The sequence below is a fragment of the Tursiops truncatus genome, chromosome 17 (assembly GCF_011762595.2).
Source record: "Tursiops truncatus isolate mTurTru1 chromosome 17, mTurTru1.mat.Y, whole genome shotgun sequence".
NCBI classification, from domain to species: Eukaryota; Metazoa; Chordata; class Mammalia; order Artiodactyla; family Delphinidae; genus Tursiops; species Tursiops truncatus.
This window is the reverse complement of record NC_047050.1, coordinates 57,002,967-57,015,757: the sequence shown is the minus strand read 5'-3', so window position 1 is coordinate 57,015,757 and position 12,791 is coordinate 57,002,967. Positions and strand designations below refer to the sequence as shown.

At 36.4% G+C, this 12,791-nt stretch overlaps 1 protein-coding gene across 3 annotated transcripts in view; it reads left to right on the top strand.

The window, feature by feature from the left end:
• Positions 1-12,131, top strand: part of RAD21 (RAD21 cohesin complex component) — a 28,060-nt gene extending 15,929 nt beyond the window's left edge. For 2 of the 3 annotated variants that reach the window (XM_019932099.2, XM_073794677.1), the window contains 9 exons: positions 222-428; positions 890-1,015; positions 1,349-1,471; positions 3,222-3,445; positions 4,667-4,826; positions 5,250-5,395; positions 8,163-8,312; positions 9,678-9,761; positions 10,443-12,131. In XM_019932099.2, coding sequence (XP_019787658.1) covers positions 222-428; positions 890-1,015; positions 1,349-1,471; positions 3,222-3,445; positions 4,667-4,826; positions 5,250-5,395; positions 8,163-8,312; positions 9,678-9,761; positions 10,443-10,634 — 1,412 coding nt within the window. In that variant the 3' untranslated portion in view covers positions 10,635-12,131. The remainder of the gene's footprint in view (positions 1-221; positions 429-889; positions 1,016-1,348; positions 1,472-3,221; positions 3,446-4,666; positions 4,827-5,249; positions 5,396-8,162; positions 8,313-9,677; positions 9,762-10,442) is intronic. The other variant, XM_019932101.2, reaches the window with a different exon arrangement.
• The last annotated feature ends 660 nt before the right edge of the window (positions 12,132-12,791 follow it).

The following is a 12,791-nucleotide window of genomic DNA, read 5'->3' as shown; positions in this document are numbered from 1 at the left end:
AAATTTGGATCTTATATTTGAATTTTCTCATGCACCAGAATCAGTTTATGAAATATAATAAAGATTTAAAGTTTAAACTAGATGTTTTAATATTCGAAGATAAATAAGACTTCAGTAAGCAAATGTGACATTATAATTAAAATAAATCATTAGCCATTTTCTTTTGATTCGGTGATGTTTCTAACTTTTTTTCAACTAATGACCAACTAAAATTTGTTTAGGTGACTTTGGAATGGATGATCGTGAAATAATGAGAGAAGGTAGCGCTTTCGAGGATGATGACATGTTAGTGAGCACTGGTGCTTCTAACCTCCTATTAGAGCCTGAACAGAGCACCAGCAATCTGAATGAGAAGATTAACCATTTAGAATATGAAGACCAATATAAGGATGACAATTTTGGAGAAGGAAATGATGGTGGTATATTAGGTAAGTCACAACAAGGTGATTATTCTAACATAATTTCTTTATTTAGTTGCGGGGTTTTAGAGCAGTTGCTAATTCTTAGCCTTGAGCATCTCTCTAGGTATATATGTGTGAATTGTCACCAGTTGGTTCAGTAAAAGTTTTCTGTAAACCTGTAGCCTAAAAATGTTTTAACAATACCTAATTTTGTTTAAAACTGCTTGTCTTGGAGTTTTAAGTTTTACTAATTCTTCGAAGTGCTCTATTTGTGTTTAAGTAAATATATGTTTTAAAATTAAGAGATTTTTTTCATATGTTAAGTGTTTTATACTTTTGTGTACTACCTTGAAGAGAACAGATGCATAATGAATACAGATTTAAATTTTTTAATTTAATCCATTTTAACATTATTTTTCCAGTGATTGGCTATTGTTCTTTTAGCATTTCTTTTTCAAATTGTAACTAAATTACATTCCGTATTTCAGATGACAAACTTATTAGTAATAATGACGGCGGTATCTTTGACGATCCCCCTGCCCTGTCTGAGGCGGGGGTGATGTTGCCAGAACAGCCTGCGCATGATGACATGGATGAGGATGATAATGTATCAAGTAAGCATTTCATGTTCAGTGATCCTGGGCATGACGTATGGCATCCAAAAAGATATTTACTGTAGAAGACCAAAAACTAAAGGTTTCAGCTTTTAATGAGCTGTAAATCTCCTTAAAAACAGTGCTTATGATTGAGTCTGTTTAACCCAGTGTTCCGCCCCCTTTTTTGGGCAATAGGTCAACTGGAGAGACCTCCTTATAACTAGAAAAGTGTTTTTTCTTTGGAACCCGTGGGTTTCTTTCAGTTATTCAAAGGGATTTTTTTCCCCTCATTTGCTGGATATATATTATTAAATAGCCAAGCCTTTTGTGACCAAATTTCTGCTTTTACAGTGGGTGGGCCTGATAGTCCTGATTCAGTGGATCCTGTCGAACCGATGCCAACTATGACTGATCAAACAACACTTGTTCCAAATGAGGAAGAAGCGTTTGCTTTGGAACCTATTGATATCACTGGTGAGCAAACAAACTTTTCGACTTAGAACTTTTTCTAGTTCTGGCTCATGTCCACTAATCTGCTGCTCATTTTAAATATAACTAAACTTCTTTTCTCCTTTGTTATCTATTATGGAAACTTTAATTCACTTACAATTCGAATATCTTACAGAGTATCTTTACAAGTTGCTGTGAAATAAAAGTATGGAACAAGCTTTCTGCTAATAAATATCGTAGTCTTTGGGGGTTACAAAAATGCCAACAGGTCACATGTGTAACAGAAAGCATTGCAAGGCATTTTTCAGTAAAGTACAAGATTGATCAGTTATCTTCCAAAATTCTAGATTTCTGTGTATGGTTTGGGCTACAATCTGGGAAAATCTAAAAATACTTTTAGCTGGAAATATCAAAGGTTCTAAAATCAGTATTTTTCTTATACTGCTTATTAAGAAGCACAGCAAAGCATATTTAATTGGGGGTGCTGCTTCTGAGTAAAAGAGGCAGTATGTAATTTGGATGAGAAACTTTAAAATTTCTACATGGTGTATGGGTACAATGGGGTAGAATAAGTCATTTACAGTATAATTCAAGTTACTGTTATTACTTCTAAGTAAAACAAGATTAACTTTTTGGGTTTCCTACTTAGAATCTGATCACCAAAAATTCTGATTTGGGCTTCTGGTTTAAAAAGAGTACTTACTGTGTAGCTATATTTAGGAACTAAAAATATAAAAATGAACAAGTCTTTATCCTTGTGGAACTTAAATAATAGGGGAACATGGGTAATTAAGTAAATTATATACTATATTATTGACAGATATTACAGAGATCTATAAACAAGGTAAGAGGGACATAAACTGCAGTGTTTAAAATAGGATAATTGAGCTTAGCCAGCTGTTACAAAAACTTGAACTTTTTAATTTCAAGGAAGGGAACTCAGTAGCTGGAGGACAGGGCCTGGACAGAGGCTGTCACTGTATAACATCTTTTTGAATCTTGAATTTTGAACCACATGAATATTTTTAAAACCTATGGGGTATATAACATGTATGACAATGAAATCTTGAGGAATTTATTTAATACCATGAGCTTTTCTGTATCTTAAGAAATTGAGATGATGTTACCTCTTTGTAAGAGTTTAGTAAGGATTAGAAATGAGGATACAAAAAGTGTACAGGATGGAGTTCTGGGTTCATCTGACTGGGTTTGGGCTTGTTTCACTTTATCAAGCTGCTTGTGCAGCTGCCATACATGAATTGTAACTTCCAATAAAAATCATGGTAGTTGCAACCTTTTGTGGAGTCTTCAATCTATGTCAGACATCGTACTAAATATTTTACAATCCCCTATAAGTGGTTGGCCGTATTTCAAATGAGAAAATGAAGAGGTTAGCAAAATGAAGTTAACTTTTCTTAATGGTCACTCACTTAATAAGCGGCAGAACCTAGGACTTGAGCCCAACTCTGAACCAAGTGTGATGTGTTTACAATATAAAGCTACATGGGCAAAAATGAATTGGCTCTTGCCATTATTTTGCTCATTTTGTGCTAAAAGTCAACATTCATTCATTCAGCAAATTTTTATTGAACACCTATTGTACGCTAGCCTCTATATGGTACTTGGGAAATATCACTTAAAACAGATTCTACCCTCATGAAAACTTAACTTCTAGGTGTTTAGAAAAGCAGGAATATAATGAGACCAAATCTGGTAGTTGTATGTTTCATGCTGGCCTCAGAAAAAATGACCTTATTTTCTTATATCATGCCAGTCAAAGAAACAAAAGCCAAGAGGAAGAGGAAGCTAATTGTTGACAGTGTCAAAGAGTTGGATAGCAAGACGATTAGAGCCCAGCTTAGTGATTACTCCGATATTGTTACTACTTTGGATCTGGCGCCACCCACCAAGAAATTGATGATGTGGAAAGAGACCGGGGGAGTGGAAAAACTTTTCTCTTTACCTGCTCAGCCTTTGTGGAATAACAGACTACTGAAGGTAATATAGTTTGCAGAATTTTAAATTTCATATAGATTTTGATCATTTTTTAAAATAAACTTTAAAAACTTCTGTTTGAATCATTTTTGATCAGGTATTGCTCAGTGATATAGCATCTTCTCTTTTTTTCCCTCCCTTAAACAACAGTATACTGAACATAAACCTGATCTGAAAGATCATGATAAGTGACACCTGCATTTCTAAAAGATGTAGAATTAATCTTCACTATTCTAAAAAGCCACTGATGTCTTTAATAACAGTTCTCTCTCCTCAACTTTCTATGATACATTACCACTTCTGTTGCCTTGGTGTGTACTGTGGTTCCAGTCTGCAATCTTTAGATGTTGCTTTCTGGCTAAAACAAGGGGTCGTTCTGCTTTTCCCACAGTACAGAAATCTGGCTTTATGAGAGTTTTTTTTCACTTACAGGCCCTTTCTGCTCACTTTAGGTTCCAGACTATTCTAAAGCAAAGTTCTGAGGCATCGTAGAACCAATTGATTTTTACTATAAAGTGTTTAAAGCAGCAAGGCTTTGGTAAAACTGCTGTATATTGGAAGCACAATCGTAGAATCATTTGGAAGAAGGTTTTGAAGTGGTTTTTTTTTTTTTTGACTCAGTGGTCTCATTGTCAGGAATTTTTCTTAAGGAGTAATTCAAAATATGGAAAAAGCCACTTCTATAAAGATGTCCATTAATTATTATTTACAGTTAAAAGAAACTTAAAATAGCGAAGAATCATTCAAGTGTGGCATATATATACACGCACATATATATTTACTTCCACTCAGTGGAATATTCAGTCATTAAAAATACTAGAAATGATAGTTAATGAAATTACTGTACAATATTAAGTGAAAAAGGCAGTATGCAAAGCTGTTGGGTATGATTTCAGTTAGATTGTTTTAAGTGTATGAATATGAAAATAAATGCAGGTAAATAAATTTAGAACTTTAGGGTTATCTCCAAGTTATGAGACAATGGTTAAAAATTTCATTCTCAACTTTTCTAAAATTGCAAGTGAAAATAATTTTTACATAGAGGATTTCAAATTATAAAGTAGAATGAAGCATGAATATAGCATTAAGTAGAAATCATGCTAAATTATATATACAGATAGTTAAAACATACTTATGGAAAATAGTAATGCCAGTGGTAGGTTTTCGGTTCATGTGATTTATAGTAGAGATTTTATAATTGATATTTATTTCTTTATTTAATAGCTGTTTACACGCTGTCTTACACCACTAGTACCAGAAGATCTTAGAAAAAGGAGGAAAGGAGGAGAGGCTGATAATTTGGATGAATTCCTCAAAGAATTCGAAAATCCGGAGGTTCCCAGAGAGGACCAGCAGCCTCAGCAGCAGCAGCGTGACGTCATCGGTCTGTTCCACTGGAATAGTTCCCTGATACGATCGCAGTGAACATTGGCTTAGAATTTACCTGTATATTGCCAGAGTAAAAGAAATCAGGAACAAAGACGTATTCTCAAACTTTTGGACAGGGAAATACATGCCTTATATTCTCTGATTCCTTTGTTAGCTGGGAAGTTTTCTGTTTTCAGAAAGGTCTAGGACTTGGCCGAGTGATAGTCTACTAAAGGATTGTCCTGCCTTGGAGGTGGGACGTATCCTTCTAAAAACCTCTTCCCACCTTTAAATGTATTATAAATTTAGTAACCTTTGTGGAGGTAAAGTTTTATTCAGCCTTCTTCATTAGGGAAAGTCTTAGCATATTAGTATTAAATGGTTCTAGAATGTTGAGGACTGTATGACCGTTGTCCCCTCTTCATATGATCGATTGCAGATGAGCCCATTTTGGAAGAGCCAAGCCGCCTCCAGGAGTCAATGGAGACCAGCAGAACAAACCTGGATGAGTCAGCCATGCCTCCACCACCACCTCAGGGAGTTAAGCGAAAAGTGGGACAGATGGACCCAGAACCCATGATCCCTGTAAGCACAGCTCTCCAAGATGTTTGGGGTGTGGGTGTGCGGGCAATGTTTTAGATCCCTAGTAACAGCAAGTGTTATTTAAGGAGACCTTTTGAAGTGTCTTGGTTTGGGCAGAAAATAGTAAGGAATGGGTCCAGAAAGAATGACAGCTGAGGATCAAAACACAATATCATGTAAGTGGGAGGTGTTCTTAGGAGTTTTTCTGACTCTGCTTCACAGTGGACTAAAGTGAGCATCCTTGGCTAATGTGGACTCCTTGACTCTGAACTTGGTTCTGGTTTTTACTTTACTTCTCAAACATTAGCCCATATTAGCCCACGGTGAATCCGACAGTCTAGATAGAAAAGTAAAGCAGCATATGGAACCTGTTAAGTACATTGTGAGTAAAATGAAACAAACTTCCTGCTAATAATAACTTTGTCAGCAAGATGGAACATTTTTTCTCTGGTTTTATTGATATAATTGACATATATAAATTGTATTAGTTTTGGGTGTGCGATAATGATTTGATAGATGTATATATTGTGAAATGATTATTACCATGGTAAGTTCAGTTAACATCCATCACCTCACAGAATTAGATTTTTTTCTTGTCACGAGAACTTTTAAGATCTACTCTTAGCACCTTTCAAGTACATAGTATATAGTTGAACCTCCTTATCCATGGATGTATACTGAGGGCTGTCTGCAGTACGAGACTTGAGCATCTGTAAATTTTAGTATTCACAGGGGATCCTGAAACCAATCCCCTGTAGATACTGAGGGACAGCTGTATTGTTAATTGTAATCATCATACTGTGTATTAGATCCCCAAAACTGACTGTGACCAGTATCTACTCGTTTCAATATCTACTCGTTTCCCCCACCCCCTAGTAACCACCATTCTACTCTCTGCTTCTGTGAGTGTGAGCTTTTTAAGATACTTAAGATTCAACATGTAAGTGATGTATCTATCATGCAGGATTGAGCGTTCTCTGATTTATTTCACTTAGCATAATGCCTTCAGGGTCCATCCATGTTGTCACAAAAGGCAGAATTTCCTTCTTACGGTGAATGATATTTCGTTGTGCACGTATATCATATTTTCTTTATCCATGTATGTGTTGATGGATACTTAGGTTGTTTCCATAGCTTAGCTATTATAAATAATGCTGCAGTGAACATGGAAGTGCAGATACCTTTTTCAGATAGCAATTTTATTTCCTTTGGATAAATAGTGGCTGCACCAATATACATTCCCGCCAACAGTGCAAGAGGATTCCCCTTTTCTCCTCATCCTTGCCAACACTTGTTATCTCTTGTTTTTTGGGTGATGCTTTATTGTGGTTCTTATTTACGTGCCCCTGATTAGAGATGTTGAGCACCTTTTCATGTACCTGTTGGCCATCAGTATTGCTGTCTTCGGGAAAATGTCTGTTCAGATCCTCTGCCCATTTTAATCAGTTTGTTTTGCTCTTAAGTTGTGTTGCATTCTTTATATATTTTGGATATTAATCTCTGATTTGCAGATATATTAGTTTGATGAAGTCCTACTTGTTTATTTTTGCCTTTGGTGTGAAATCCAAAGTTGTCAGGACCAATGTTTTCTTCTAGGATTTTTATGGTTTCAGGTCTTAGATTCAAGTCGTTAATCCATTTTAGTCTTTTGCATGCGTCTGTCCAGTTTTCCCAACACCATTTATTGAAGAGATTGTCCTTTCCTCATTGTATGCTGCTTTGTGCTAAATTAATTGACCATATATGCAGAGGTTTATTCCTAGACTCTATTCTCTTCCGTGTTCTGGTTTATTCCTTATAAATATTCCTGTATATCTTTAATACTAAGCAGTTTTAGGCTATCTTATATACTCATCCAGTTGCTGAAAAAAGGTAAAGCAACGTCTTGCTACTTCATTTAGACTGGCTACCATTAAGTTCACTTCGTGTTCCTATCCTGAGTATAAAGGAAGGAGGTGGTCTGGTTTAAGGCTTCCCAAGCTTAAGTCTATAGAATAAATTAACTCTGGGCAAAGGGAGGCTTTTCGGTACCTTAGGCTCTTGGTTCAGCCTCCATCATCAAGACATTGGCAAAAGAATATTCTTTGCCAATTTTAACAACTAGTTCTCTATGCCCTCGGATGGTAAGGAGTTGTAAAAAAAAAAGCGTTTTTGAGTTCAGGAACAGGAACAAGTAATTAGTGGGTTACTCTAGTACCACTCTCCGGGTAGTTGTTCCCTTGTCACTCTTTTAATGTTCTCATGTGTTTGTTAGTATTAAGTCCGAGAAGAAAGAAATTCAAGAAATGGACCCAGAAAAATAGTCTCCTCCTTCCTAATATTTGCTGCTGGAAGAGCACAAAGGCTCTTATTTCGAGCTCAGGCTGAGTTGCAGTAGCCCTTATACAGCAGTGGTCGACAGTACCAGGCTAATTAATGTTCGAGCCCTTTTGCGTTGCCCTGGAGTCAGTGGGTTCTGTTTAGTCCTAAAATGCTAATACAGAAAGTGTTGAGGGTTTTTTCTTGTTTGCAAATTCCTAACATAGAATTAAACAAAACACTTTTGTTCTAAGATAATGAATGGATTAATTTCCTTTGTAAAGTACTTTAATGTTGTGGCTTTACAGTAAAAGAACAAGATGTGTAATCAGGTTTTGATTATGAGGAAGTGTGAAGATAAAGTATTTCTTTCCATTTTGAAAACTGCAGCAACTACATGCATGTTTGCATAGTTAAGAGAAGCTACCCTGGAAATGTGCATCTGAACTTGCCTTATCTTTATTGCTTTAAGCCTCAGCAGGTAGAGCAGATGGAAATACCTCCTGTAGAGCTGCCCCCAGAAGAGCCTCCAAATATTTGTCAATTAATTCCAGAGTTAGAACTTTTACCAGAAAAAGAAAAGGAGAAAGAGAAGGAGAAAGAAGATGATGAAGAGGAGGAGGTAAGAAAACGTTGTAAAAAAAGATCTGATGAATAAATTCCCATTCTAGGTTTAGCGAAAGTCTTCAACCAGCTCTTACTATTTTTCACCTTGGAGCTGAGTTCATTGTGGTGGAGCATCAGAGTGATGAAAAAATTTTGAATATAAGCAGAACTTAGCCAAATTCTTAGTGATCTAGACCATCATTAAGAACTTCAGATGTGCTGTGTTCTCTCTTATTTGTCCCTTGGGGGCTTTTCAAGGACATGGGACTTGCCCTTTCACTGATTTCTTGACTTCTGAATTGTTTGTGAGCTGCTTTTGTTATTGTGTGGTCAGCTATTAGCATCTGCCTCTAATCTATTTGTGTGGATTTTGCTTTTTCATTAGACTGGAGTGGTTTGTCCTGGGGCATGCTTTGGCTGTTCAAGTTTTTTCTTTCCCTCTTTTCCTGGATCTTTAAGGTTGTATATTAGAATGTGTATTCTTCTATTTGATGTTCTGTCAAATATTTTAAAGTTTCTTCCAATTTTCATTACCGTCTGGTCGTGTTTGTAATTTATGCCAGCATAGACTTCATAACCATTTAGTGCTTAACATGAGCCTTATACTGTTTTAAAGTCAGAATGTAGCCCCAAAGCTCTTCCAGCCTGTGTGCTAGAGTATCTCGGCCTTAGTGTTCAATTAGCATTTAAAATTATACTTTCTATGTTAAGCTGTTATTAACTCCTGGTTCTTTGGATGTGGTGATAGTTGCAGCATAGCCTGGAAGCATCTCAGCTGTTGCCCCATGCCAACTTAGGACAGTCTTGTAGGTGGCAGGTGACTGGCAGCCACGCCACTCCAGTTAAATATGTATTATAATTATAGCCCATTGCTTTTAAAACACTGTATGGAACAGTATTACTTACTCATCTTTGCTAGCCTGCAGGCTCTTTGGTAGTGGTCCATAGTGAGATGAGGAATTTTCTGGAATACCATCGTCCAGAAAATCATGCTACAAAAAAAATACATAAATATACATAAATATACATTCAGTTAAAATAAACAGTATGCTTAGTGACATAGTTGGTTTATTTCCTTGCTTAAGTTTCTTACCTTAGCAAGGGCCGGTAATGCATAGCTCGCCAACCAGCGATAGTCCATGGACCAGACCGTGTAGATCACACACTTATAGACCAGTACAGAGTCATATATTCAGTTAACTGCTTGCAGGTACAGAGGATTTTCTTTTGTAATTTAAGAAGGATGTCGAACTAGATGCTAAGTGATTTTTCCATTGGTCAAAATGCACACAATTTAGAGCTTTCAGGAGATACGGAAATGCTTCATTTTGTAGCAGTTTTGGCAGTTTTTTGTTTTTGTGTGGGGGTCATTTTCACTCAGGATGAAGATGCCTCAGGGGGTGATCAGGATCAAGAGGAAAGAAGATGGAACAAAAGGACTCAGCAGATGCTTCATGGTCTTCAGGTAAAGTCTTAGAGAAAAAATTGCATCAAAGGCTTTTGGCAGTGTTTCCTTAAAAAAAAAAAAAAAAATTAACCAGAAAACCTTTTGTGAAACTTTTTGCAAAACCACACACCTTAAACTATTTTAATACATAAGCTGTTGGGCTAAGAGTAAGCCTGGAAAGCATCCAGGTGAACACTTTCCCGTGGTTACCCTGCAAAGCAGAGCTCCTTTGTGTGTGCACATTTTCTTACTTTTGGTTGAGCAAATTTAATGGGTTGAATCACTAAATTTGTCAAATCATTGTACAGTGTCATTTATCCTTGGGCCTTAATGTGTCAGATACAGAGGAGATACCTTGAGTGTCTATGAAATACCAGGCAAGGTGCTCAGGTCTCCTAAAATAAATTCAAAGGAGAGTTGACAGTTTTCAGAGCTGTAAGTGCTAGATGAAATTGATAGATGAACTGATTTTATTAATTAGAAAAAATGAATCATCTATATTAGGTTGCCCCAACAAATGTTAACTTTGCCCCCTTGCCTTTTTTAATGTGAGAAACACCCTGGTACTGTTCAAAAATCTACTCCTAGCCCCCAACAGAATATACAGTATACTTTTTTCAGTATCCAAAAGTAGTATCCTTTTAAAATTACTACTTCATTGTGTAGATTATTTTCATTTAATTCTTCCTTTCATTTCAGCGAGCTCTTGCTAAAACTGGAGCTGAGTCTATCAGTTTGCTTGAGTTGTGTCGAAACACGAACAGAAAGCAGGCTGCAGCAAAGTTCTACAGCTTCCTGGTTCTTAAAAAGCAGCAGGCTATTGAGCTGACACAGGAAGAACCGTACAGCGATATCATTGCAACCCCCGGACCAAGGTTCCACATCATTTGAGCAGCTAGAAGCATTATAGCTAGTGTTCATTTCACTAGTGTGTACAAATTGCCCCCATGTGTAGGGCACACAGAACCCTTCAAGAAAATTTAGATTTTTGTGTGTACAAAGTCCCTGCCTCTTTCTTCATGTTTTCTGGTATTTTAAATTTATCAATTAAGGGAAACTGCTTGTATGGTGTTTGTGCTCTGATGGAGAAAACAAGTACCCCAAGTTTAACAGTCCAGAACCGATTTGTGCAATATTGGCGCATATAATACTGTTGAGTAGCAGTGGAAAGTCAGGGTTTTTATCTTAGTTCTCCATTAATGCATTGTAAAGGAGAACTTTTCAGGAAAAAATGCCTGACAGTTAATAACTATAGTGTGAATCGTCTTTTCCCACCAGCACCGGGCAGTCTTCTTCGTAACCATTGTGCTTTAGGGATGGTGCCCAAAGCAGAGATTGTCCTCTTAGGTTTTAAAGTATAATTCCACACTTGATCATGGGGTTGTGTGAAATTGTACTGTAACTAATCCCTTTCAGCTACAAAAAAATAGGACTTGGTTTAAAGTGCCCTATTTTTGGTAAATCATTCCATTTGAACCTTTTTAATGAATCTTACTATCCTGAAATCTATTGTTTTAGTGAGGCTCTAACATGAGCAGAAATAGACTTTTTAGCGTAGAATGAATATAAAAAGCATTTATAACTTTCCAGGAGCTATAAATCAAAGTTTTAAAAAGATGTTTGGATATATTTGAGTATTCAGATCATGAAAATAGAAATTGCTATGCCAACTGAAAGGACAAACTGATGGGAAATCGTACAACTGGTTGACTTAACCTTTAAGCAGACAGTGCTGTAAAAACTAATGGCTTCTCTGATATTTATTATGTTTTAGTACTGATCATTTTTTCCAGTGCTTGCACACTCCTGTGTTTGGAACTCTAATAGCTTTGCAACAGAAATCCAGTATCCGGTTTCCTATAATTTAAGTGAAGAAAAACACATCCAAATAAAGGCTTTAATATTAACAGATCAGATAGCACCAGGAATTATGTGACTGTTACGATTATCAATACATGTCTTAACATTTTAGGGCAAAATTACACACTGAAAAGTTCTAGCTTTTAAGTGTTGGCACTTTTGTGGAAAACAAAAATCACTCAGACTTCAGTGTATACCCAATAATTTTAAATTATGTGAGATGTTTTAAATCTGTGAACTCGTAATTACTGTTTTGATGATTCAGTTTCTTGAGAATGGTAATTGTATAAAATTGCTGTTGCCGCTTTATTTTCAATATGATGTGCCTGTAAACCATGGTTTTTTCTCCCTTTGTATAAAGACATTGTAGATAATTGAATGTTTGATTATAGAAAGGTCATTAGTTTCTTGTTACACATTTTGTTAGTCTGGTTTTTGTTGCTTATCAGGTTTAATATTGTTCTTGAAAATAGTTGATGCTATGTTATGTATAACTTTTCTAATAAAAGTTGTGTTATAAGCTGTAAATTTTGAGGTATTGGTATTCAGTTGGTGGCACTCCCCAAGAAAACATCGCTTCATCTTTTTTGCCCTATCTTGAATAATTATCCATACAAATAGTAAGTGAACTTTTCAAGAGGTCTTAGAGTAAAAAACAAATCGTTACAATGGCTGGTACTGAGGAATCTCTGGGGCATAGGTCAGGCCTGTAACTGCTAAGTACATAACAAATTACGACATGCCTATGGTTCTTGGCGCCCTAAACAATTGTAGCCCATGGGCAACGTCCTGGAGATTTTCTGGGGCCATCTGAGAAGCCTACCTTAGCCAGGGCTTTTGGTAGGTAACTTGGAATGTATCCACCTTTTCACTCAAGCATCTGACTTGTCCTGCCACCAGCTGTGAGCTTTAAGACATTCAAGACTTTATGGTTTAAGTAAGCCGTGCTGTATCTTCCGCATAAATAGTTTAATACTGTTTATAATAGAAAAACCAATGTTTACTAAACACCAATTAGCCTCAACCCGAAGATGCTTTAATTTGAGGCTCACCACCTGTGGTAAAGACAGCCTAGTAAAGAATTGCAGCCTAATATGGAAGTCATGGGAGCCTAGAATACAGCATGCCAAAGTACCTGCAGATAGTCCAACGAGAAAAGCTTTTGCTAAGATTTGAAAGATAATTCAG